The following is a 25,233-nucleotide window of genomic DNA, read 5'->3' as shown; positions in this document are numbered from 1 at the left end:
ACATGAGGAACTGTATTAAAGAGTTGAAGCATTAGGAAGGTTGAGAACCACTGTTATACATATGTACACATAATTTTAAAAATAATTAAAAAATGAACTTAGAGCAAGTCATTTGTATCTTTCTGAAATCCACAGCATAAATAGTCTTTGAATAAAAGCTTTCAAATGCAGATGGGTGAATTGTGTGAAGGAGATTTCAGTTACAGGATAAATCCAAATCTGTATTTAGGTAGTTTTCTAGACATGGATGTCCCTAACTAGAGTCTTCTAGAATCTGTTTTAGATTTGGTAGAGATTGATTTTTGTTTGTTTGTTTGTTTTTGAGCCAGGGCCTCATATAGCCCAGGCTAGTCTCAAACTTGCTATGAAGGCAGTATTTTCTGATCCTCCTGCCTCCACACCCCATTTTCTGGGATCACGGGCATATGCCACTATGCCCTGTCTTATGCAGCCCTGAGGAGCAAAGGCACGCTGTGAAAGCTAAACAAGGATTATACCAACTGAGCTGCATCTCAGCCCTTGTGGCATGTGCTTGTTGGGATTTCTCCAGGGACCCTCTAGATAGGTTTTGCTCTGCTGCCACACTTCTGTTGGTGTGTCTTTATACAGATGCTCTTCATTGCCTTCTGTTGACTTCTGTTTGCTGGACCAAGTACTAGCAGGAGTATGAAAGGGAGGTGCGGCCATGGCTCCAGGGATTGAACCTGACTGGGGCAGCAAGGGAATGAAGTGAAAACAAACACACAGATGCACAGGAAAGCTGCTTGTCCGATGAACTGACTAATGAAGAGACCAGCACTCCATAAGCCCAGGGTGTTTATTCCATACACTTGAACAGAAAGGCGGGGTTATGGTGTATAGGGGATCAAGAGGCAGGTTTAGCTGATCTTGGTAGGAACACACTCTTCAGAGGGAAGAGCTGTGGTGTCCATTTTCTGTGCACACTGTCAACATTTGTACTCAGACTCCTGAGGAAGGCTTTGCCATCTCTCCGAGCCTCACCTGGATTGAAGAGACAGCTTTGCCATTTTCCCGTGGGTCTATGGCTGGGCCTGTGACACAGCCATGTCAATAGCTCACACACACTCAGGGCTTCCTCCACTACCTCCCTGGAGGGACCTTCTCCAGGTTTCACAGCTTCTTCCTTTTTTGGGTACAGTAATGAATTCTTAAAGATGGTGGGAGATAGAGAGGTGGCTCAGAAGTTAAGAGCATTTGCTGTTCTTGGAGAGGACATGGATTTAGTTCCCAGCACCCATATGGCAGTATACAGCAGTCTATCCACTCCATTCCAGTGGATCCAGTGGCCTCCGTGGGCCCTGCAAGCATGTGCACTAGTACACGCAGGTAAACTACTCACAACAATTTAAAAAGAAATGCCAGGTATGCGGCTCTCACCTTAACCCCAGCACTCAGGAGGCAGTGACACGCAGATCTCTGCTAGTTTGAGGCCAGCTGGTCCACAAATTGAGTTCCAGGTCAGCCAGAGCTGTTACACAGAGAAACCCTGTCTTGAAAAACATAAATAATCCTAAAACAAAAGCAGCAGCTCAAGGGTAGTAGACCTTGTTTAACCTGCTTGGTGCCCGAGTTTTCAGTCCCTAGCAATGGGGTAGGTTAGCCCTGGGTTCTCAGAAAGAGTTCTGTGCTGGTCCTGAGCAGCTCCCTTTTCTCCGTCATCTGCTGCCCCAAGGAATCCAGCTCCTGTTTTGCAAGTTGCTTCTTAATGTGTCTGGACCCCTGGGACTGACTTCACACCACCTCTCTGCTCTTCAGGCCTCACATTGTTTCAAATGGTGCCTAAGAGGTCAGTGAAACTACAGCATGCCTCTCAGTACCTGTCATAGTTTAGCTTTTACTCAACACCATAGAATCCCACCTCCATTCTCACATCAACCCCTCAGTGCCACAATGACCTGTGTTTGAATGAACAGTTTATTAGGCAGGAGACAAAGATCAAAAAGAGATGCTGGGGCTAGAGAGATGGCTCAGCTGTTAAGAGCACTTGCTTCCAGGCACCGAAGTGGTGGGTCACAACCATCTGTAATTATAATTCCAGAGGATCTGATGCGCTCTCTGTCCTCCACCAGCACCAGGTATGTACAGGCAGGCAAAACACCCGTGTACATTTTTAAAAGTTGTTTTAATTTTAAGGGAAATGATGAAAGATTCGCTAACAACAGTTGGAACAAAGTCAACATTGACTAATGACTAGTGGGCAGACAATAGTCAAATAGTAGGTGTACAGAAAGCAACTACTTGTGCTCAGCAGGAAGAGAAGGAAAGAGAGTCAGGAAAACACTTGCAGCCACAGCTGAGCTCCTAACCCTTCCGAAGAGCTCATTTACCACAGGAACAGGAATATGCAGGCCTAATGGAAGTGGAGAAACATTCCACCAGGTCGGGAGACAGCTGGGGTCGCCAGATACCACGGGACACACAGTGCAGTGAAATGGCTTAACTGGCTGTCCTGTCTTTTATGTCAGTTGGAAAGAGTTGCAAGCTAGCACAGCCAGGGATTCCAAGAACGCTTTAGCGGGGAGAGCATGGTATGAGGATGCAGCTGACTGGTTTTGAGGACAGGGAGGTGATCGTCAAGGGATCTTTTGTGAACCACTGTACATTGAATGAGAAGGAAGAGAAACAGCACTCGGAAAGGAAGTGCCGGCGCATGTCTCTGCTTAACAGCCTGCCACCGAAGTATAGGGCAAAGGAGAAACGCGTCCCAAAGCCAGGCAGAGAAATGCAGGTTTGGGGGCTGGAGAAATGGCTCAGAGGTTAAGAGGCATTCCTCAGGCGTCTGAGTGCTTTTCCACAGGTCCTGAGTTCAATTCCCAGCAACCACATGGTGGCTCACAATCATCTCTAATGTAAACTGGTGACCTCTTCTGTCATGCAGTCATTCATTCAAATAGAGCACTCGTATACATAAATAAGTACATCTTTTAAAAAAAGAAGTTAGGTTTTGGGACTCTCCAGTCACCACTTAAGCCAATTGCTAGGCTCTAACTAGGTATTGAAAAGCCATGTTTTCGTTAGGAGGCAATTACCCAGATGATTCAAATATGAATATGAATCTTTTTAAGCGCAACAGCAGATAAAAAGTGTGGGGAGGGGGATCATCTCTTCTTTAACTCCTCCCTCTAGTTTCTGAAACAATGTTAGGAAATTTGATCCCACAAAAGGCCACTTCTACAACTGAGAAGAGTAAAATTTGGTCCGAGTAAAGCAATTTGCCTACAGCGCCACCATCAGTAAGTGGCCAGGCTAGAGAATTTTTCAACACACAAGACTCACCTAAAAAGCATTACTGCTGTCTGGAGTAACTGAAAAATTACTGAAGAACGTAGATTTATTCTGTATGACTCTGCAAAACGAAAGAACAGACAGGCTCTTTCGGCTCATTCCAAGAGGGAAGCGTTCAAGTAATAAACGTGCAAGTGCCAAGGGAGAGAAAGAACCATATAAGTGAAAGAGCGCGCGACGCAAACTCGAAATTGCAGCTGCTTTGCTAATAAGATGGATCGTGAGTAGCATTATCTTCAGTACAGAATTGTTTCGGCTCGAAGTAGTCGGGGCCACCGGGAGGTGTTTTCTGTACCTCTAGGTCAAGCTAGAAAGACCACGAACGTGTGACAACACCAAGACTCGTCTCGGCCGCTTCGGTCACTAGATCATGCCCGAAAGGCAGCGCTCTCAGCTGAGAACACTACAAATCCCATCGTGCCTCCCCAGCGGAGGTGGGCGGGCCCTTGGTGCACGTGGGCGACCCTGACCAATAACGACTGTCGTTACAGCGAACAGTTTGGCCGCGTTTGTAAAAGGCCGCAGCAGGCAAAGAGAGACGCGGCGAGGGCGGTCGCCAGCGAGAGGTCCCTAGAGGTGCGAGGTAGGTAAGGGAGCCCTGTGTGCAAGGCCTGGAGTGGCCGGACGCGGCCTGGGGTGGGGGTCAAGGCGGAGAATGTGTTCTGGGGACTGCGTGTCGGACTGGTTACATTTGTGCTGGGGCTCACATGGCACCGGAAGTGGGCGTCGTGCGGAGGATGCCGGGATGCAGGTCGCATGGGAAGTGCGTTTGGTAGCCGGATGGTCCCGGAAGCTGTACTTAGGCGCGCGCTCCTAAACAACACTGGGGGACTGAGGCCCGGATTCTGTGATCTGACAGCAGCCGACCTGATCCCCCACACTCAGTAAAGGCCTACGGGCTCTGACGCTTCGGTCCAGTTCGACAGTCTCATCCCTAACATGGGTAAATAGCGCCTCCACAGGTCCCTTCAGTGAATGCGCCTACTCCAGCCGCTCCTCCTCACCTGGGGAGCGCTGAACACGCCCCCAGCCAGCATCCCCAGCTCTGCAGCTGGGTGGCACCAAGGCGAAGCCTACCTCGTTCTGGGTTCCCTCTCCCAGCGCCAGGCGCTGTTCATCCTCTTGCTAAGGAGAGACGACCGTCCCGAGACCCTTCAGGTTTCCAACGCAGCTCCTTCACAAGTCGCGCTCCTTGTGTATCCTTTCAAGACAGAGTCTGCAAGCCGGGCTCGGTGGCGCTGCCTGTCATCCCAGCACTCCGCAGACAGAGGCAAGAGGATCTCGAGTTCGAGGACAGCTAGGATAGGTAGCAGACCCCCCCCCCAAAAAAAAAAAAAAAGAATTAGCTGGGCGTGGTAGCGCATGCCTTTAATCCCAGCACTCTGACTGAGACAGGCGGGTCTCTTGAGTTCTAGTCTAGCCTGGTCTAGGAAACCCTGCCTCGGAAAGAAAAAAGGGAAAAAGAAGAAAATTCTATAATGAGTTGTAGTGGTATATGTTTTAAAATTCAAATAGTAAAAAATGAAACGTAATTCTCCGTTTCCCAGGTCTCAAATCACTGCTGAGGCAATAGACCTCTATACTGTGTCCTTAATTTCTTTTTTTTTAAAGTGCGCGTGAGTGAGTGAGTGAGTGAGTGAGTGAGTGCGTGCGTGCGTGTGCGTGCGTGTGTGTGTGTGTGTGTGTGTGTGTGTGTGGTCAGTATGCCAAAAGAGCTGGATTCCCTGGAATTAGAGTTATAGGAAATTATGTGCCCCTTGATGTGGGTGCTGGCAACCGAACTTGGGCTCTCTAGAAGAGCAATACATGCTCTTAACCACTGAACCATCTCTCCAGCCCTACCTCCCTACCACCATTAATTTCTTTTTAAAACAAAAAATAGCATACACAAAGCACTACATCTTTTACACTCCACAGTATCTGTTGATAGGTGCTCAGTATACAGATCCCACTGGTTTTTAGTGGCTTGACAATAAATAACATATTACCTGGTTACACTGTTCTTAGTTCTTCACTGAAACTCCTCTTCCTCTTCTGCAGTTAGGAAGTTTCACAGAGGGACCTCTGTGATTTGGAGGCCAGCCTGGTCCACAGATTATTCAAGACCAGTCCAGGTTTGCATAGTGAGACCCTATCTCAAAAAGGGGGGGGGAGGGCTGGAAGGATGTCACAGTGGTGAAGAGGGCCTAATGCTCTTGCAGAGGGTCTGAGTTCTGAGTTCAGTTCCCAGCACCCATGTCTGGTAGCTCACAACCACCTGTAACTGCAGTTCCAGGAGTATCCAGGGCACTGACACATAGTGTGTAACATATGTGTGCACATAGCCTGACACAGGCACACATATACATGTAATTAAAAGAAAAAATGAAAAAATATACACATAAATTATGATATTTTAGAAGTGAATTTGCTAAAGCAAAGTGCTTTTATTTTTTTTTATTTATTTTTTTTTTTTTTTGGTTTTTTTGAGACAGGGTTTCTCTGTGTAGCTTTGCGCCTTTCCTGGATCTCACTCTGTAATCCAGGCTGGCCTGGAACTCACAGAGATCTGCCTGGCTCTGCCTCTTAAGTGCTGGGATTAAAGGTGTGTGCTACCACCGCCCCTTATTACATATTTTTATTTACTTCCTTTCCAATAGAGTTTCTAATATGCCCACTAACAATGTAACAATGACTAGTTCACATTCTATTAATAAGTAATTACTTTCATCTGTTTCATTACTTTGCTGCTTTTTGGTTTATTTGTTTTTTGTTGTTGTTTTGTTTGTTTGTTTGTTTGTTTTTTAGGAGCTGAGGGCTGAGGACCGAACCCAGGGCCTTGAGCGCTCTACCACTGAGCTAAATCCTCAACCCCGGTTTATTTGTTTGATTTATAGTGCTGGGGATTAAACCCAGGGCCTTAAGCATGCTGGCAAATACTCTCTTAGCCTAATTTCCAGTCTTTTTAACTCTTATAAAGTCCTTTCTGCTCTTTTCTGATGGCTTTTTTTTTTTTAATTTAATTGGTACTAGGGATTGAAACTAGAGGCCTCCCCCAATAAGTACTCTATAACTAAACTATATCTCAGCTCTCTCTTCAAAAAAAATTTTTAGATTTATTTATGTATATGAGCCCTGTACACCACCACCCAGATGCCCGGTATCCTCAGACTTGAGAAGAGGGCATTGGATCCCTTGGAGCTGGAGTTAGAGATGATTATGAGCAACCATCTGTGTCCTGGTAACTGAACGCAGGTCCTCTGCAAGAGAAAAAAATACTATTAACCTCAGAACCATCTCTCCGGCTTCCCCACCCCCTTTTTTTCTTAAAAGATGTATTTATTTTTATTTTATGTGCTTGAATGTTTGCTTACATGTATGTCTTTCATCATTTCAGAGACCAGAAGAAAGAATTAGACCTCTGGAGCTGAAGTTCCAGGCAGTTCTGAGTAGCATGTGGGTGCTAGGAATCGAACCCAGGTCCCCTGCAAGAACAACAAGTACATGTAACCGCTGAGCCATCTCCACATCTCCCTCTCTTTCTTATTCCTTTAGCATTTGAATTTCATTCTCCCTCTCTTTTTTAAGGTAGTAATAGTTTTATTGAAATGCTATACACATAAAATCAACTTTTTAAAAAATATTACAATTCAAGGGATCTTGTAAATCTACAGAATTGAAAATCATTTCACAGAGCTTATAATATCTTTCATCATCCCAAAAGAAACACTGTAACCACCACTACTCAATCCCTCCTCCGTCCAGCCCTGTACCACTAGCCTCCTTCTGTTTTTACATATTTTCCTACTCGGGATGTTTCGCTCATGGAATCATACAATGTATGGGGTTCTATATTTAACTCCTTTCATGTGGCGTACTGTTTCAAATGGCTAGTCATGAGAAATCTTGCTCAATGTAAGTATCCAATAGAGATTCGCAGATGAAACTACAGTGAGATACCATATGATGCCCACTACGATCAGAGGGCTGAAATGAAGAAGACTGCAGAAATAGAAATCGTACGTTGCCTATGGGAATATAAAGAGCACAGCCCCTTTGGAAAACAGCTTTTCAGGTTCTGAAAATGTTATGTTCAGAGAAGATAGCCATGTTTACTGTGTTTGAATATTACATAATGTTTACATGTATTGAGCTATATAGTCCCGCATTGTGGTCCATACCTGTAATCCTATCACTTAGGTGGCTGAGGAAGAGGATTATTAAGAGTTCGAGGCCTGCCTAGGCTACATAATATGTTCCAGGTCACAGAATAAAACCCTATCTTAAAAAAACAAAATAAAAGAAATAGTGTATGCTACCCAATAAATACATACATGGGGGTCTTACCCCTGCTGAGCCAGTGCTCCGCCCTCAGGGGTACTGCCTCCAGTCCAGTGTAAGTTTATGTGAAAACATTTGACTACACAAATATTGGTCCCAATGATCTCAGCACTATGTATTGTAGCCAAAAACCTGGGGATAAGCCAAGTGTCTGTTGACTGATAAGTGGATAAACAAACATGACTTACTGTTACACTGAAATACTGCATTTAACAAAAAGATTTTACAGGAATTAGAATAATAGCTCAGCAGTTAAAAGTGCTTGCTGTTCTTCAGAGGACCAGAGTTTGGTTCCCAGCACCGATATCAAACTATCAGGCAGCATTTTTTTTTAAAATTGTATATACAGTGTTCTGTCTGCATGCCAGAAGACGGCAACAGATCTTACATTACAGATGGTTATGAACCACTATATGGTTGCTGGGAATTGAACTCAGGACCCCTGGAAGAACAAGCAGCGCTCTTAACCTCTGAGCCATCAGTCAGCTTTTTAACTGCATGATACTCCAGCTCCAGAAGATCCTATACCCTCTTACTGGCCTCTGTGCATATATTAATACAGACAGATACACAAATAAAAATACATCCCTGAAAACATTTTGAGTAATTGGGTGTGGTTGCTCATGCCTTTAATGATTAGATTAATCCCAGCACTCAGGAGGCAGAGGGAGCTGATTCTCATTAGTTCCAGACCAGTTTGGTCTACTAGTAAGTTTCAGGCCAGCCAGGACTATATGGTTAGACCCTGTCCCAGAAAAAAACAAAAAGACTACTCTATTTACAAGCTAATACAAATATGCATGTATGTGTGTATTTGTAAATTTGTTTCTCCATTATTTTTATGCATAACTGGCAATATATTATACATTCTGATTTTTACCTACATGTTTTTAGAGAATCACAAGATTATCTTTTTTATTCTTTTAATAAAAAAGCATTAAGTGGCAGAAAAGATGGTTCTCATGGTGAAGTTCATTCCTGCAGAACCCACATACAGAGCCAGGCACAGAGGTGCATACCTGTAATCCCAGTGCTTGGGAGGCAGAGCCAAGAGCATCCCTGGGGTTTCCTTGCCAACCAGTCTAGACAAAATGATGAGTTCCAGGTTCAGTGAAAGACCCTGTCTCAAAAACTTAGGTGTAAGGCTAGAGATGATTCAGTGGTAAAGAGCACTTGTTCTTGCAGAAGACCTGAGTTCAGTTCCCAGAACCCACATGGTAGCTCACAATCACCTGTAACTCCAGTTCCAGGGCATCTGATGAGCTCTTCTGAACTTCATAGGCACTAGGCATGTATGTGGTGCACATACATACATGCAGGCAAAACATTCATACACATAAATCTTTAAAAAAAAAAAAAATACAGTGGACCAGGTGTGGTGGTGCAAGCCTTTAATCCCAGCACCCAGGAGACAAAAGCAAGCAAACTCGGGGAGTTCAGGCCAGCCTGGTTTACATATGGAGTTCAGGATAGCCAGGGATACATACAGAGACCCTGTCTTAAAAAAAAAAAGTGTGAAGCAATTGAGGAGGACACCCATTGTCAACCTCTGGCTCCTTACTTGGGACCACACTTACAATCCTAGCACCAGGAGGCAGAGCCAGGTGGATCTCTGTGAGTTCGAGGCCAGCCTGGTCTATAGAGTGAGTTTCAGGACAGGCTCCAAAACTACACAGAGAAACCCTGTCTCGAAAAACAGCAAAAATAATAGTGTTATAAACATTGAACTGAAGAAGCTGAAGAAGCAGGTCAGTGAGTGGAGTATTTGCCTAGCATCCACAAAGCCCTGGATTTGATTCCTCAGCACTGTATAAACTGGGCATTATGGCACATACCAGTAATCTCAGTATTTGGAAGTTGATGCTGGAGGACCAGAGGTTCAGAATCATCTTATAGGAAGTTTGAGGCCATCTGTCTCAAAAATAAGTAGTGTTGGGGCTAAATAGATGGCTCAGAGGTTAAGAGCACTAACTGCTCTACAAGAGGACCGGGGTTCAATTCTCAGCACCCATATAGCAGCTCACAACTGTCTGTAACTCTAGTTCCAGGGGAGCTGACACCCATGGCAAAACACTAATGCACATTTAAAAAAAAAAATAATGTCTCTAAATAAGCAGTGGTGACGGTGGGGAGATGGCAGCACATGCCTATAATCCTAGCACTCGAGTTGGAGGCTGGGTCAGGCAGTGGTGGCGCACACCTTTAATCCCAGCACTCGGGAGGCAGAGCCAGGCAGATCTCTGTGAGTTCAAGGCCAGCCTGGAGGGAGGGCTTGAGGGAGTTCCAGGACAGGCTCCGAAGCTACAGAAAGAAACCCTGTCTCCAAAAACCAAAAAAAAAAAAGAAGAAGAAGAAGAGTTGGAGGCTGGAAGAGGAGAAGTTCAGGGTCATCCTAGGCTACATTCAGTGTCGAGGGGGAGGTGTGGAGAGATGGCACAGCAGTTAAGAGCACTTACTGCTCTTCTAGAGGACACAGGTTTGGTTCCCAGCACCTACGTTGTGGCTCACAACTATCTATGACTCCTGTTCTAGGGTGTCTGGTGCCCTCTTTTGACTTCATAGTCACCAGGCATGCAGTTGGTGCATAGATATACATGCAGGCCAAACGAACACATAAAAATTAATTTTCAAAAATTTCAGTGAAAAATAAGAACCCTAAAGCACTCAAAGATGTTATGTATTACCATTAGGGAAGATGAGTGTGACCAGTTTGCTGCTGTGACTTGTGCTCCTGTCAGCCCTGCATAATGCCCTTACTATTGCTGTATTAATTTCCTGTTAGAAATTTCCAGAGCAATATTTGACAACGAGTTCTCAAATACTTGTCAAAAGTTGAGGTGTGGACCCCGGGGGCTTTGGCTTGTGCTGGTGTTCTGGTGCTGAGGACTAGCCCCAGGACTCGATGTGCACTGTGCACGTGCCCCGCTGCGGAGCTGCCCCGGCCCCTAGCCTGCCTATTTCTAAGTGGAAAGAACCATCTTTGTCATGTGACAACTGTCTTCTCTTGTTTTGCTTTAGGCTGCCAAGATCTCTACCCAGGGGAGCTGGAATCAGACTGGAACTCTGACTGGAACCCTGAGCAAGCTTTGCGGGGGGCAAAGAGAATGTCTGCATTGTTACATCAGAGATGAGCCTTCAGAAGACTTAGGCCAAGTGGCATGCCTCACTGCAAATGAGCATGCCTGTCTCTGAGCTGTCTCTTCATCACAAACTAATGAAGCACACTTTAGGTCTTATGGACAAAGGTTCCACTCTTCTCCAGGTGCCCTGGCAGCTGGTACAGGTAGGATTGGGCTGGGATTCTGGGGACCAGTAGAAGGGAAGGAACCCATCTTTCCTGTGCTCTGGTCCTTTCTTATTGAGATAGGTTCTCATGTAGCCCAGATTGGCCTTGAACTCCTTTGTAACTGAGGATGACACTGAATTCATGTTCCTCTTGTCTTTCCCTCCTGAGTGCTGGGATTACACTGAGTGCTGGCTATGTACCACCATCTCCAGTGTATGTGATGCTAAAGCAGCACCCTAGGCCCAGCGATTTGGGAGGCTAAGGCGGGAGGATCTGAGAGAATCTGAGACTAGCCTGGACGACTGTCTTAGTTAGGGCTACTGTTTCTGTAACAAAGCACAACAGCCAAAAAGCAATTTGGGAAGGAAAGGGTTTATTTGGCTTACACTTCCATATCACTGTTCATCATCAATGGAAGTCAGGACAGGAACTCATAAGGGGCAGGAACCCGGAGGCAGGAGCTGATGCAGAGGCCATGGAGGAGTGCTGCTGACTGGCTTACTCTGCTTATTTGCTTGCTTGCTCTATCCTTTCTTTCTCTCTCTCTCTTTCTTTCTTCTTTCCTTCTTTCCTTCCTTCCTTCCTTCCTTCCTTCCTTTCTTTCTTTCTTTCTGTTTTCTCTCTTTCTCCCTCCCTCCCTCCCTTCCTTCCTTCCTATCTTTTATTCTTTTTTTGGTTTTTTAAAGCGTATTCTTTTGTGTTTCTCTGTATAACAGCCTTGGCTGTCCTGGGACTTTCTTTGTAGACCAGGCTAGCCTTGAATTCACAGAGATCCACCTGCCTCTACCTCCTGAGTGCTGGGATTAAAGGTGTGTGCCACCATGCCTGGCATCAGTCTGTTTTCTTATAGAACCCAAGACCACCAGCCCAGGGATGGCACCACCCACAATGGGCTGGGCCCTCCCCCATCAATCACTAATTAAGCAAATGCCTTACAGCCAGATATTATAAAGGCATTTTCTCAATTGAGGTTCCCTCCTTTCAGGTAACTCTAGCTTGTGTCAAGTGGAAATTACCCAGCATAGCTACATTTTTACAAGCCAGTCTGAGCTACAAAGTGAGATCCGATGTCAAAAATAAATAGAAATCCCTCCCTCTCTTTTTCTCTCTCTCAGTGTTAACTTTGTGTGAATGTGTTCTGCTTATGGTCTTGTCTTTCTAGGGACTGTGAACAATGGAACCAAACTCTCAGAGAACTAAAGTCCCAGCTTTCTTATCTGACTTGGGGAAGGCCACATTGAGGGGAATCAGGAAGTGTCCCCGATGTGGTACGTACAATGGAACCCGTGGGTTGAGCTGTAAGAACAAGACATGCGGAACCATATTTCGCTATGGTGCCCGGAAGCAGCCTAGTATTGAAGCTGTCAAAATCATCACAGGCTCTGATCTACAGGTCTACTCTGTGCGGCAAAGAGACCGGGGCCCTGACTACCGATGCTTTGTGGAACTAGGTGTTTCAGAGACGACAATCCAGACAGTGGATGGGACAATCATCACTCAGCTGAGCTCTGGCCGGTGTTATGTCCCCTCGTGTTTGAAAGCTGCCACTCAAGGCATGGTGGAAAACCAGTGTCAGCACATCAAGCTAGCAGTTAACTGCCAGGCAGAGGCTACCCCTCTGACTCTGAAGAGTTCAGTCCTGAATGCTATGCAGGCCCCCCCAGAAACCAAACAGACCATCTGGCAGTTGGCCACAGAACCTACGGGTCCCCTGGTACAGAGAGTCACTAAAAACATCATGGTAGTAAAATGCAAGGCAAGCCAAAAGCACAGCTTGGGCTACTTGCACACGTCCTTCACGCAGAAAATCAGCTCCAGAAGCCTGCCAGAGCGCCGCTTCTTCTGCTCCTGCCAGACTCTGAAGTCACACAAGTCCAGCGTCCCCAAGGCTGAGGCAGCCCCGAGGTGCATCCACTTCTTTGCCTGCCTCTGTGCCTTTGCCAGTGATGAAACATTGGCTCAGGAATTCTCGGACTTCCTAAATCTTGATGCCAGCGGTAGGTGGGAAGAATGACAGTTATTCACTTGTTCTAAGATGGCAGTGAAGGCGTTCCACTGATGCCTTTGGAACTTGTCCTAACAGCCCTTAAAATCAGGTGCTAGATAGAAGAGATGCATAGCACTCCGTGTGTGTGTGTGTGTGTGTGTGTGTGTGTGTGTGTGTGTGTGTGTGTGTGTGTTTGTGTGTATGTGTGTGTGTGTGTGTGTGTAGGTAGGTAGGCAGGCATGTACCATGGCTCACATGTACACATCTCAGGACAACTCTGGTGTCATTTCTCTCCTTCCACCTTTACAAGGGATCCAGGAATTGAACTCAGGTCCATGGCAAGTACTTCTACCTACTGAGCCATCTCACCAGTGCATCTTTAAAAAAAACAAACAAACAATAACAAACATACTGTTAGACAGGCAGTGGTGGTGCATACCTTTAATCCCAGCACTCAGGAGGCAGAGGCAGGCAGATCTCTGTGAGTCCAAGGCCAGCCTGGTCTACAGAGTGAGTTCCAGGACAGTCAGAACTACACAGAGAAACCTTGCTTTTAAAAAAAAAAAAAAACCCTCACAAATAAATGAATAATACATAGTGTTTTGGTCAAGTAACCCAGCTGCCCTCAAACTCAGTCCTCTTGCCTCTGTGTGCTGGGGTTATAGGCCAGAGCTATCCCTCCTGGCTAACATTCCCTTCGAATTCCAGCCAGCACAGCACATGCATACGAGTTTGGTTGGATGGTTGATTTAGCAAAGTGTGTTTGTGTGTGTGTGTGTGTGTGTGTGTGTGTGTGCGCGCGTGCGCGCGCGTGCTTGCTGGAGATGGGACCCAGAGCCTTATACATTCTAAGCAAGCGCTCTGCTCCCGAGCCGCTTCCCCACTCCTAAATAGATCACAGTGTTTGGGAGAGTTCTTTCAAGTAACATATTTTACTTTAGACAACTGGTTTATCTTTTTTTTTTTTTTTTTCTGGAGTCAGATTTTTATGGACTATTTCTATAGTTAGGGGCCCATAATTTCTTTTGGATAGTAATAGTAATTCAGAAACTTTTTTTTAAGGTCTTAAAGAACTAATTGTGCCCCAGTTAGGCTGCCACTCAGAATCATCTGTCTCAGCTTGTGAATCTGCTGCCCCTAAGCCACGGAAGAGGAAGAAGGAGGAAGTGTCTGGTGAGACAGTTTCACTTATTTCTTTGGTGTTTGGAGATTGTCTTTTGTCTTTAACTGAGTCTGAAGAATTGTGGGAAAGGACTCTTGTTCTTTGGTTTTTTGTTTTATTTTGGTTTTTTTTTTTAAGTTTTATTTTTGTTTTTGTTTTTTGAGACAGGGTTCCTCTGGGTAGCCCTGACTGTCCTGGAACTCACACTGTAGACCACACTGGCCTTGAACTCAGAGATCCACTTGTCTCTGCCTCTCATGCTGGGATTAAAGGCGTGCCATATCACTGCCCTGCTAGGACTCTTGTTCAGAACAATTTATTTTTTCAAAGTATGGGCCAGGCCTGGTGGTACATTCTAGAAGCAGAAGTGGGTAGATCTTGAGTTTGAGGACAATCTGATCTACCTAAAGAGTTCCAAGCCATCCTTGGCTATGTAGTGAAACCCTATGTCAAAAAAACCAAAACAACAACAAAAACCACACTGTGTATTGGGAGTGTAGTTCATTGGTAGAGTACTTGCTTAGCACGGACAAAGTCCCCAACACCAAACAGCTTATTATAATGGAAATTGGGAGGTGGACACTGGTGGATCCTGGGAATGTGTTGACAAGTTAACTAGCCAAATGGAGAGCTTCAGGTCCAGTGTGTAGTCAGGTTTCTCCAGTCCCACCCAGCCTGCAGTCCCACAGACACTTCTGAGAGGTTTGTTTATACTAATTACCAATTGCATAGCACATGGCAGGCTTCTTGCTAGCTAGCTCTTAAAGCTTAAATTAATCCATTTCTATTAATCTATGTTTTGCCATGTGTTCCATGGAACTTACCATGGGCTTACCGGTCTGCTGGCCTGTTGTTCCTTGGGCAGCAGGCTGGCGTCTCTCTGCCTCTGTTCTCTTCCTGTCTATCTGCTTAGATTTCTTGCTTGGCTATATCCTGACTCACCATAGGCCAGAGTAGCTTCTTTATTAACCAATCATAGCAAAACATATTCACAGCAGAAAGACATCCCACAACACCAGTGAGAGACTCTTCTCATGAGATTAGGGTAGACAGCAGTACAGGAAGGTAGCCAACATCCTGTTCTGACTGCCACATTCTTACACACAAAAGTGCTCACCCCACCACCACCTGATGTTGCAGTGTGTCACGGCATGGGTATATGGGTTCACTCAGATCCATGGGAAGAAGACTCAAACGCACCTTAAGAATGAATTTAGCCTTTGGCCGCTGGAGGGGAGTCCAACCTCTGAGGACTGAAGCACTTTCCCTTCGCCCAGGGCATTTTTATTTTCTCTCTATTCATACTTTAGCCAGTTAATTTCCGTATCTTCAAAGCAACCTGAAAGGAGCTCCCAAAGATAAAATGCCAAGTGCAAATTCCTTGATTTCTCAGATTTCCACTGTTTTCCGAGATTTGTGAACCAAGTTTTGCATAGGCCTTTAATCCTCAAGTTTTGCATAGGCCTTTAATCCTGGGGAGACTCCCAGACAAGATTCACAAAGGATGGATCAGGGCTAGGTGCTACTCTCTGGAACCAAGCCAGGAGTAGCTCAGCAGGAATGCAGCCACAACCTGACACATACATACACAACAAACAATAAATAAACTGGCTGTAGTGGTATATGTAAGTAATTCCAACACTTAAAGGTGGAGACTAGAGGATCAGGATTAAAGTCATTCTTAGCTGTGTAGCAAGATTGAGGCCGTCTTAGACTACATTGTCTCAAAAACAACCAAACAAACAAAAATCAAAGAAATATCGCAAAATTATCCATAGAGAAGAAAATGGAGGAGCGCTCACCAGGAAGTATGTTGTTGGTTATCAAAGATGAAAACCCTGGGTACATTCCTTTGTCCCACTTCTGTTTGCAGCCACAGTCTCTCATAAACAGCAGGAAAAGTTACAATTTGGTGGTTAAAGGTTAATGCTGGTTCCTTCTAGAAACTAAAGCTATCCTGGATATTAGCAAAGACTGTGTTTTAGATGCTTTAGAAATTATTATCAAATCAAGCTTTATAATTTTAAAGAATTTAAAATGATATTTTTTGGTTTGATTTTGGTTTGGTTTTTTTTGTTTTTTGTTTTTTTTTTGTTGTTGTTGTTTTTCAAGACAGAGTTTCTTTGTGTAACTTTGAAGCCTGTCCTGGATCTCACTCTGTAGTCCAGGATGGCCATGAGCTCACAGAGATCCGCCTGCCTCTGCCTCCTGGGTACTGGGATTAAAGGCGAGCGCCACCACTGCCCAGTTTAAAATGATATTTTACTTTATGTGTGTCTTGTCTGTATGTATACATATACATGTATGTACATTCATGTATGTTTGTGCACCGTGTATGTATCTGGTACCTGAGGAGGCCAGAGAATATGGAATACCCTGGAACTGCAGTCACAAGAGGTGGGAGCCACCGTGCAGGTGCTGGGAACTAAATCCGGTTCCTCTGCAAGAGCAGCCAGTGCTCTTAACTGCTGAGCCATTGCTCTAGCCCCAGGTTTGCAGACTTCTTTTAAGATTATCTCCAGGGCTGGAGAGATGGCTCAGGGGTTAAGAGCATTGGCTGCTCTTCCAGAGGTCCTGAGTTCAATTCCCAGCACCCACATGGTGGCTCACAACCATCTATAATGAGATCTAATGCCCTCTTCTGGCCTGCAGGGATACATGCAGAATGGTGTATACATAATAAATAAATGAATCTTTAAAAAGGGCTGGAGAGATGGCTCAGCAGTTAAGAGCACTGGGTGCTCTGGAAGTGGTCCCACGGCCAGTTCCCAAGCACCCACATGGCAGCTCACAACTGTCCGTAACTCAAATTCCAAAAGATCTGGCATCCTCACACATATATACATGAAGACAAAACCACTAATGCACATAAAATAAAAATAAATACATCTTTAAAAATCAATAAAGATGTAACAATAAAATTGCTTTTTCCTACTGTGTGTGTGTGTGTGTGTGTGTGTGTGTGTGTGTGTGTGTGTGTGTTCTTGGGTGGAGGTTGGTTCACTCCTTCCACTGTGTGGGTCTCAGGATCTTCAGGCTGACAATGTGTACCTTTCTCCATTGAGCCATCTCACTTGCCTGCAGACTTTGCCTGGAGAGTGTTAGGCTGGGACTGACCTTTTTGAAACAGGGTGTCTCACATAGCTGAGTCTAATGAACTTACTATGTAGCTGAGAAGACCTTTAACTCCTGATCTTCCTGCCTCTACCTCCCACGTGCTAAGATTACATACCTGGGCCGGGCGGTGGTGGTGCATGCCTTTAATCCCAGCACTTGGGAGGCAGAGGTAGGTGGATCTCTGTGAGTTCGAGGCCAGCCTGGTCTATAGACCGAGTTCCAGGATAGCCTCCAAAAGCTACAGAGAAACTCTGTCTTGGGGGGAAAAAATTACATACCCGGCTGCAGAAATGATGTCATGCTTTATTTTGTCTTGGTTTTTAGTTTTTAGTTTGTTTGGTTTTTTTGTTCTTTGTTTTTTGTTTGTTTTTGTTGTTGTTGTTTTTTTGACAGAGTTTCTGTGTACCCCTGGCTGTCCTGAAACTAGCTCTGACCTCAAACTTACAGAGATCTGCCTGCCTCTGCCTCCTGAGTGCTGGGAATAAAGGTGTGAGTCACCAATGCCTGACTTCGTTTTGTTTTTTGAGACAGGATCTCCTAAACCCCAGGCTAGCCATGCTGTGGAGGATGACCTTGACTTGATTCTTCTGCCTCCCCTTCCTGATTGCTGGGATTACAGGCTTAGGCCACCACCCCCAGTTTAATGGGGCACAGAGCTCAGTCCAGGGCTTAGCACGTTAGGCATGTGCTCCACCAGCTGAGTTGCACCCCAGTTCCTAGGCACGTGTTAAGTATTCTAACCGATTCGTGATCCAGGTTCACAGGTGAACAACTCCCTGATGCCTCAAGACGCAGTAAACAGCAGTGTAAGGAAGAGTGGCCTGAAAAAGCCCGTGGTTGCCGCTTCACTAAAAAGGCAGGGTAAGTTCCCTTCCTAAGAGGGGCTTTGTGGGTGGAATACTATCCAGAGGTAGTCTGAAGGAGTAATCTAAAGAAGTGTTGTATGTTGTCTCCTGTGCTGTGTCACTAACATAAACAACAGCAGTGGGTGGAGTCACAGTAGCTGGGGTCTCTCCTCTTCTCCCAGGCTCAAATCATGCTCAAGACTATGCTAGGATGGAAAGATGGTCCAGCAGTTAAAACAGTTTGCTGCTGTCATGAGTTTGGATCCCGGGACTCTCTTGGGCAGCTCACAAGCACCTGTAACTCGAGCTCCAAGGGGTCTTACATGTCTTCTGGTCTTGGAAAAACACGTACACACAAAAATAAAACAATCTCAGGGCTAAAGAGAGGGCTTGACAGTTTACAGCGCTTTCGGGACCCGGGTCAATTCTCAGCACCTACTTCAGGCAGCTCACAACTGTAACTCAGTATGTAGACCAACCTGGTTCTGGACTTGTGATTCAACTCCAAAAGGAACTCCAGCTCCAGCAGATTCAGCACCTCTCTAGCCTCCAAGTACACTGAGCAGGCACATGGCACATATTACACACTGTGTAAAAAAATAAATAAATCTCTAAATTTATTATGTTATTATTTAGTTTGTCTATATACACCTGTTGTTTTGCCTGCATGTGTGTCTGTGTGCCTGCATTCAGTGACCTCAGATGCCAAAAGAGGCTGTTGGATCCCACTGAGACTGGAGTTGTGAGCTGTAGTGTGGGTGCCGGGAATTGAACCTGGCTCCTTTAGAAGAGCAGCCAGTGCTCCTAACTGCTGAGCCATTACTCCAGCTCCTAAAATAAATTTAAAAATAACAAATTATGCTGCCTATATGGTGGTATACTTCTGCAGTCCCAGTACTCAGAAAGTAGAGGTAGAAGTATCACCATAGTTCAAAGCCAGCCTGGTCTGCACACTGAGTTCCAGGCCAGGCAGGGCTACATGCAAGACCTTACTTTAAAGAGCCAAGATGAAATAATAATAATAATAATAATAACGCTAAGTCTATAATCACAGAGACAGGATGGATCAGCGCTTGCCAGGGTTAGTGGGAAGGTGTCTTGCAGTGGAAGTGGTTTTGTCTTGACTGTGGCTGAACATAGATAGGCTGTGGAGCTGTGTACACCCACCACACAGGGTATGAGAAGCTGGTGAGGGGCAGATGAGGCCGTTGGGTTGTCCATGTCATTTTCTCTAGTAAGTATTCTGTACATTATAAAATGTTACTCTGGGGAACCTAGGTGATGGGAATACAAGCTCTTGGGGTTTTGTTGTTTTAAGTTTTGAGACTGGGTCTCACTGTGTAGCCCAGTATGGCTTCAAACTGCAGATCTTATTGCTTTAGACTCCTGAGTACTTGGGTTATAGGTGCACACTATCACACCCAGGAAAGCTTTGTATTCCCTATAACTGTATAAGAACATAAGAACAAAAAGCTGTATATATTCATTTAAAGAAAAAACTTTAAAATTACTGAAAACAATTTTGTTGTTTTTTGAGACAGGGTTGTTCTGTGTAGCCCTGGTTGTCCTGGAATTCACTCTGTAGACCAGGCTGTAAAAGCTTTTTTGTCTGCTGCCAGCTCACAAAGAACGACATGGAAACTTCTTATTAATTATGAAAGCTTGGCCTTTAGTTTAGGCTTGTCTCAACTAGGTCTTATAACTTAACCCATTTATATTAATCTACATTCTGTCACTTTTTTTTAATTTTTATTTATTTATTTATTTATTTATTTATTTATTTATTTATTTATTTATTTATTTTTTGAGACAGGGTTTCTCTGTGTAGTTTTGATGCCTGTCCTGGAACTCACTCTGTAGCACTGGCTGGCCCTGAACTCACAGAGATCCACCTGGCTCTGCCTCCAGAGTACTGGGATTAAAGGCATGCGCTACCACCGCCCAGCTATTTCCGATGGCTCAGCCATTAAAGGCTAGGTTCACCACCAAAAATACTTCTTTTTTATAAAAATAATTTTATATGCTTTGGTGTGAAGGTGTCAGGTCCCCTAGAACTGGAGTTACAGACAGTTGTGAATTGCCATGTGGGTGCTGAGAATTGAACCTGGGTCTTTTCGAAGACCAGCGAGTGCTCTTAACCGCTAAGCCATAACTTCAGCCCCAATTCTCTTACATTTCATTACCTTTCTTCCATATTGCATCTCCTATTTCCTCTCCATGTCTGGCTGGCGACTCCATCTTTCTTCTTCCCAGAGTTCTCTCTCTGCCCAGAAGTCCCACCTATACCTCCTGCCTACCTATTGGCCGTTCAGCTTTTTATTACACCAATCACAACAACACATCCTCACACAGTGTAAATATCCCACAACATTAGGCTGACCTCAAACTCAGATGTTTGATGCCTCTGCCTCCCAAGTACTAGGATTAAAGGCATATGCTACTCCCGCCTGTGAAAACAAAATCTTTGGTTTGGTTTGATTTTTTGTTGTTGTTTTTTTGTTTTTCGAGACAGGGTTTCTCTGTGTAGCCCTGGCAGTCCTGGAACTCACTCTGTAGCCCAGGCTGGCCTCGAACTCACAGAGATCCAAGTGCTGGGATTAAAGGTATGCGCTACCACTGCCCGGAGGCAGGATTTTTTTTCAAGAGAAGATTTCTCTGTGTTACAGTCCTAGCTCTTCTGGAACTGGCTTTGGAGACCAGGCTGGCCTAGAACTCACAGATATCCACCTGCCTCTGCCTCCCAGGTACTGAGATTAAAGGTGTGTGCCACCACTGCCCACCTGGCTAAAAACAAAATTTTTAAAGCTCTAAGTTATATCTTTTTTTTTGGTTTGCTTTTGTGATACAAAGGATTGGACCAGGGCCTCAAGTAGGCTAGGCATGTGTACTCACACTGAGCCTCATATACTCCCAGATCTTTATTCTGGCCCCATTAATTTCCATCCCTTGTTAATATATTTCTCAGTTGTTTATTCCAGGGCTTCAAGATTTTACCATTTTCTTTTATTTGATAATGTCTTTTGCATTTCTGAATACAAACATTTATAGTTAAGTATGAAGATACCATAGCAACTCAGAGTAAATGACCTCTCTAAGTGGCATGCTCAACTTTTTGTTTCATTATTTTTTATTACTATTTTTATTTAATGTGAATAGGCATTTTCATGTGTGTATGTCTGTGTAAAATGTGCATGCCTAATGCCTCCAGAGGCCAGAAGGGGCATTAGATCCCTTTGGAACTGGAATTATAAACAATTTTAAGCTGACATGTGGGTCCTGGGAATCAAATCCTGGTCTTCAAGAGCAACCAGTGTTCTTAACCTCTGAGCCATCTCTCTAGACCTTGGTTTGGCTTGATTTGGTTTTGACTCTGTCTCACTGTGTAGCCTTTAGCTGTCATGGAACTTGATATGTAGACCATGCTGGCCCTGAACTCACAGAAATTCACCTGCTTCTGCCTCTTGAGTACTAGGATTAAAGGGATGGGCCACTACACCTGGCTGTTCAACCTATTTTTCTCAGAACTCACTGTGTAGCCATGGATAGCCCTGAGCTCCTGCTCCTCCTACCTCTGCTTCCCAAATGCTGGCATTATAGGCAGACATCACCACTCCTGGCCTCTCTACCAGTCTTAGTGGGAAACAGAGAGCTTCATTACTGAGAGAATTTGTGTTAGGCAAATACATACTCAGAAATGGGAGTAATTTCTATAAGAGGGTATGGGATCCCTTGGAACTAAAATTACACCTGATGTGGATGCTGGGATCAAAATTAGAATGCTCCAGAAGATCAGCAATTTCCTCAACTGCTAAGTCATCTTCCTAGCCTGTGATTAACAGTCTTAAACCTATTGGTCTTAAGGGCTTGCATTCATTTTTGCAAATGAATTTACTTTTGATCTTTTGAGACAGGTTCTCATGTAACCCAGGCTGGCCTCAAGCTTACTATATAGCCCAAGTATGCCTGGAACGTATCATTATCCTGCTTCTGCCTCCTAAGTGCTGGGATTACAAGGATATACCATCATGCCCAGTATAAATGGATTTTTTTTAATTTTTTTTATTTTTATAGGGCTGGGAAGATGACTCAGCAGTTAAGAGCACTTGCTACTCTTAAAGAGGACCTAAGTTCAGTTCCCAGAATTCACACTGGGTAGCTCACAAGCATCTATAACTCCAGCTTCAGGTGACTCAATGGCCTGCTGGCCTCAGAGAGCACTGCATGCACATGGTGCATATACATATATGTAGGTACCCATGTAGACACATAAATAAAAATAAATATTTTAAAAAAAATGTCTGGGGCCTTGGAGAGATGGCTCAGAGGTTAAGAGCACTGGCTACTCTTCCAAAGGTCCTGAGTTCAATTCCCAGAAACCACATGCTGGCTCGCAACCATCTATAGTGGGATCTGATGCCCTCTTCTGGCATAAAGTCGATAGAGCATTCATATACATAAAATAATAAGTAAATCTTAAAAAAAAAGAAGTCTGTTATCACATTGGACATCATAAAAAGATGTAGGCCATGCGATGGTGGCACATGCCTTTAATCCCAGCACTCGGGAGGCAGAGGCAGGCAGATCTCTGTGAGTTCGAGGCCCACCTGGGCTACAGAGTGAGTTCCAGGAAAGGCACAAAGTTACACAGAGAAACCCTGTCTTGAAAAACCAAAAAGAAAAAAGGAAAATAAGAAAATGTGTAGTTGTTATATGTCAATTAAAAGAAAATGTCCTGGAACCTATTTCACTTAGTTTCTCAGTATTTAATTTTTGTGCTTTTTTTTTTTTTCTGTATAAACTACTTGACTATTTGAAGCTTCAGTTAATTATTTATTTTGAACGTTAATGAAAAAAGTTGTTGTTTTTTTCCTTTTCCTAGTCTGTGGTCAGCTGTTAGATGAGGCACAAGTGACCTTGTCCTTCCAAGACTGGCTGGCCAGTGTCACAGAGCGTATCCATCAAACCATGCACTATCAGTTTGACGGTAAGTACTGCTGGGAGTAGGAAACATCAGAGTGATGTGCAGTAGTTCTGCTCTGATTCACAGGAGCAATCAGTGAACTGGAGTGTCGAGAACACAGAACCACAGGAAAGTAAAAGGCAGGCCGGTGTGGCAGTGCTGAGGCTGGGGGGTTGCCCTGAGTTATAGAGTGAGACCTGTTTTGTTGTTTCAACGAAGAGTGGAATAGAGGTATAGCTTAATGTTAGAGCATGTGTTGTATATACAGAAGTCTCTGGGTTCAGTTCCCAGTACTAAGGAAAAAAAATTAGCTAGCCAGATGGCTCAGCGGTAAAGGCACTTGCTGCCAAGCCTGACAACCTGAGTTTGATCCCCAGGACCCATGAGATCCAAGGAGAGAACCAGTTCCCACACGTTGTCCTCTGACCTCTACATATGCACTGTGGCAGCATGTCCTCCCCTCCCCCATAAATAAATAATCTATATAAAGACAACAAACAAGCAAAAGAAGAAGAAAGTAGACACCAAAGTTGAAAGAACTAAAGAATCATTATTAAATAAGTCATCATTGGAGTACAGAACCAACAAAATGAATTTAGAGACGGAAGGAAAAAGAATAGTAGATAAAAACTGTGGTCTGCCTGGGTCTTTGTCTTGAGTTTGTCTTTGGGGCAGATGCCAAAGTTTTAGATGTATTATAAATCCAAGCAGGGAGGGGAAGGCTCAAAGAAAGCCTAAATCTGTGAGAACCAAAGGCTGTACCAAATGCATAGGCAAAGAAGGCTGGGACACAGGCTGGCTCAGAGTGTGATGCTGAAGCCTCCTGGAAGCCCAGTGACGTCAGCAGAGGAGTCATTAGTGCTTGCCCACTACCCTGAGCACATTCCAGGTGGACGGGGTGGCAGTTCGTCTTCTTTGTCACCTTGACTACATTTGGGTTTATCCAGAAACACACCACTGACAGAGATTTTTAACTGAGTGGGTGAACATAGTCCTAAGAAAACTTGAAATTTGCTGGGCAGTGGTGGCGCACACCTTTAGTCCCAGCACTTGGGAGGCAGAGGCAGGCAGATCTCTGTGAGTTTGAGGCCAGCCTGGTCTACAGAGCAAGTTCCAGGACAGGCTCCAAAGCTACACAGAGAAACCCTGTCTCAAAAAAACAAAAATAAAACAAAAAAAAAGAAGAGTAAGAATAAGAAGGAAGGGAGGGAGGGAGGGAGGGAGGGAGGGAGGAAGGAAGGAAGGAAGGAAGGAAGGAAGGAAGGAAGGAAGGAAGGAAGAAAAGAAAGAAGGAAGGAAGGAAAGAAAGAAAAGAAAGAAAGAAAGAAAGAAAGAAAGAAAGAAAGAAAGAAAGAAAGAAAGAAAGAAAGAAAGAAAGAAAGAAAGAAAGAAAGAAAGAGAAAAAGAAAGAAAAAGAAAACTTGAAATTCACCTCTGGCCTCCACACACCTGCATACAAGTACACATGCACCTGCAAACGTGAATGCACACATATATCCATACACACCAAACACTGAGTTTTGACATTGATTGGCATTCTACAGTCAAAAGTAGGCAAGCCAGGTGGTAGTGGTGCATGGCTTTAATCCCAGCACTTGGAGGCAGAGACAGGTGGATCTCTGTGAGTTTGAGGCCAGCCTGATCGACAAAGCGAGTTCTAGGAAAAAAAGACAGGGCTTGTTTTGGCTCACAGTGTAAGCGTTCGGGTTCATCATAGTGGGGAAGTCATGGTGGCCAGAGAGATTCCAGCTGTGCACAGCAGGAGTGTGAGGTGCCTGATCCCGTTACAACCAAAGTGTGTGTGTGTGTGTGTGTGTGTGTGTGTGTGTGTGTGTGTGTGTGCGCGCGCGCACGCGTGTGTGCGTGCGCGCGCGCCCCACATTAGTGCAGTTGCCCACAGAGGTCAGAAGACAGTGTCAGGCTCCCCATATCTGGAGTTACAGATGGTTGTGAGGCACCTAACATTGGTGCTGGGAACCATGCTCTGATCTGATCCTCTGGAAGAGCAGCAAGTGTTGAATCGTTTCTCCAACCCCCTAATTTATGTTTTTGAGAGCTATGTCACAGACTCACAATCCTGCCTCAGCCTCTAAAAATGCTGGGATTATAGAGTGTCCCACCATGCCTAACTCATTGTAATGTATTTTTTAACATTAGAAAAATATTTAGATTTATTTGAATGAGTTATTTGCCCGAATATATGTATGTGCACCACATGCATGCTTGGTGTCTGTGAAGGTCAGAAGAGGT

The 25,233-nt window shown here is 44.7% G+C and overlaps 1 protein-coding gene across 5 annotated transcripts in view; it reads left to right on the top strand.

Moving 5' to 3' along the window:
- Positions 1 to 3,791: 3,791 nt before the first annotated feature.
- C3H2orf42 (chromosome 3 C2orf42 homolog) overlaps positions 3,792 to 25,233 on the top strand; it is a 38,091-nt gene continuing 16,649 nt past the window's right edge. The window contains exons 1-6 of one of the 5 annotated variants that reach the window (XM_076567192.1): positions 3,792 to 3,889; positions 10,645 to 10,909; positions 12,075 to 12,909; positions 13,962 to 14,072; positions 17,935 to 18,039; positions 22,903 to 23,007. In XM_076567192.1, coding sequence (XP_076423307.1) covers positions 12,087 to 12,909; positions 13,962 to 14,072; positions 17,935 to 18,039; positions 22,903 to 23,007 — 1,144 coding nt within the window. In that variant the 5' untranslated portion in view covers positions 3,792 to 3,889; positions 10,645 to 10,909; positions 12,075 to 12,086. Of the gene's footprint in view, positions 4,613 to 5,867; positions 6,786 to 10,644; positions 10,910 to 12,074; positions 12,910 to 13,961; positions 14,073 to 17,934; positions 18,040 to 22,902; positions 23,008 to 25,233 lie in introns of those variants that run through there. The other 4 variants (XM_076567193.1, XM_076567191.1, XM_076567194.1 and 1 more) reach the window with 4 other exon arrangements.

Source organism: Peromyscus maniculatus, chromosome 3 (assembly GCF_049852395.1).
Source record: "Peromyscus maniculatus bairdii isolate BWxNUB_F1_BW_parent chromosome 3, HU_Pman_BW_mat_3.1, whole genome shotgun sequence".
NCBI classification, from domain to species: domain Eukaryota; kingdom Metazoa; phylum Chordata; class Mammalia; order Rodentia; family Cricetidae; genus Peromyscus; species Peromyscus maniculatus.
Note: the sequence above shows the minus strand (reverse complement) of the source record. Positions and strands in the feature narration are given on the sequence as shown.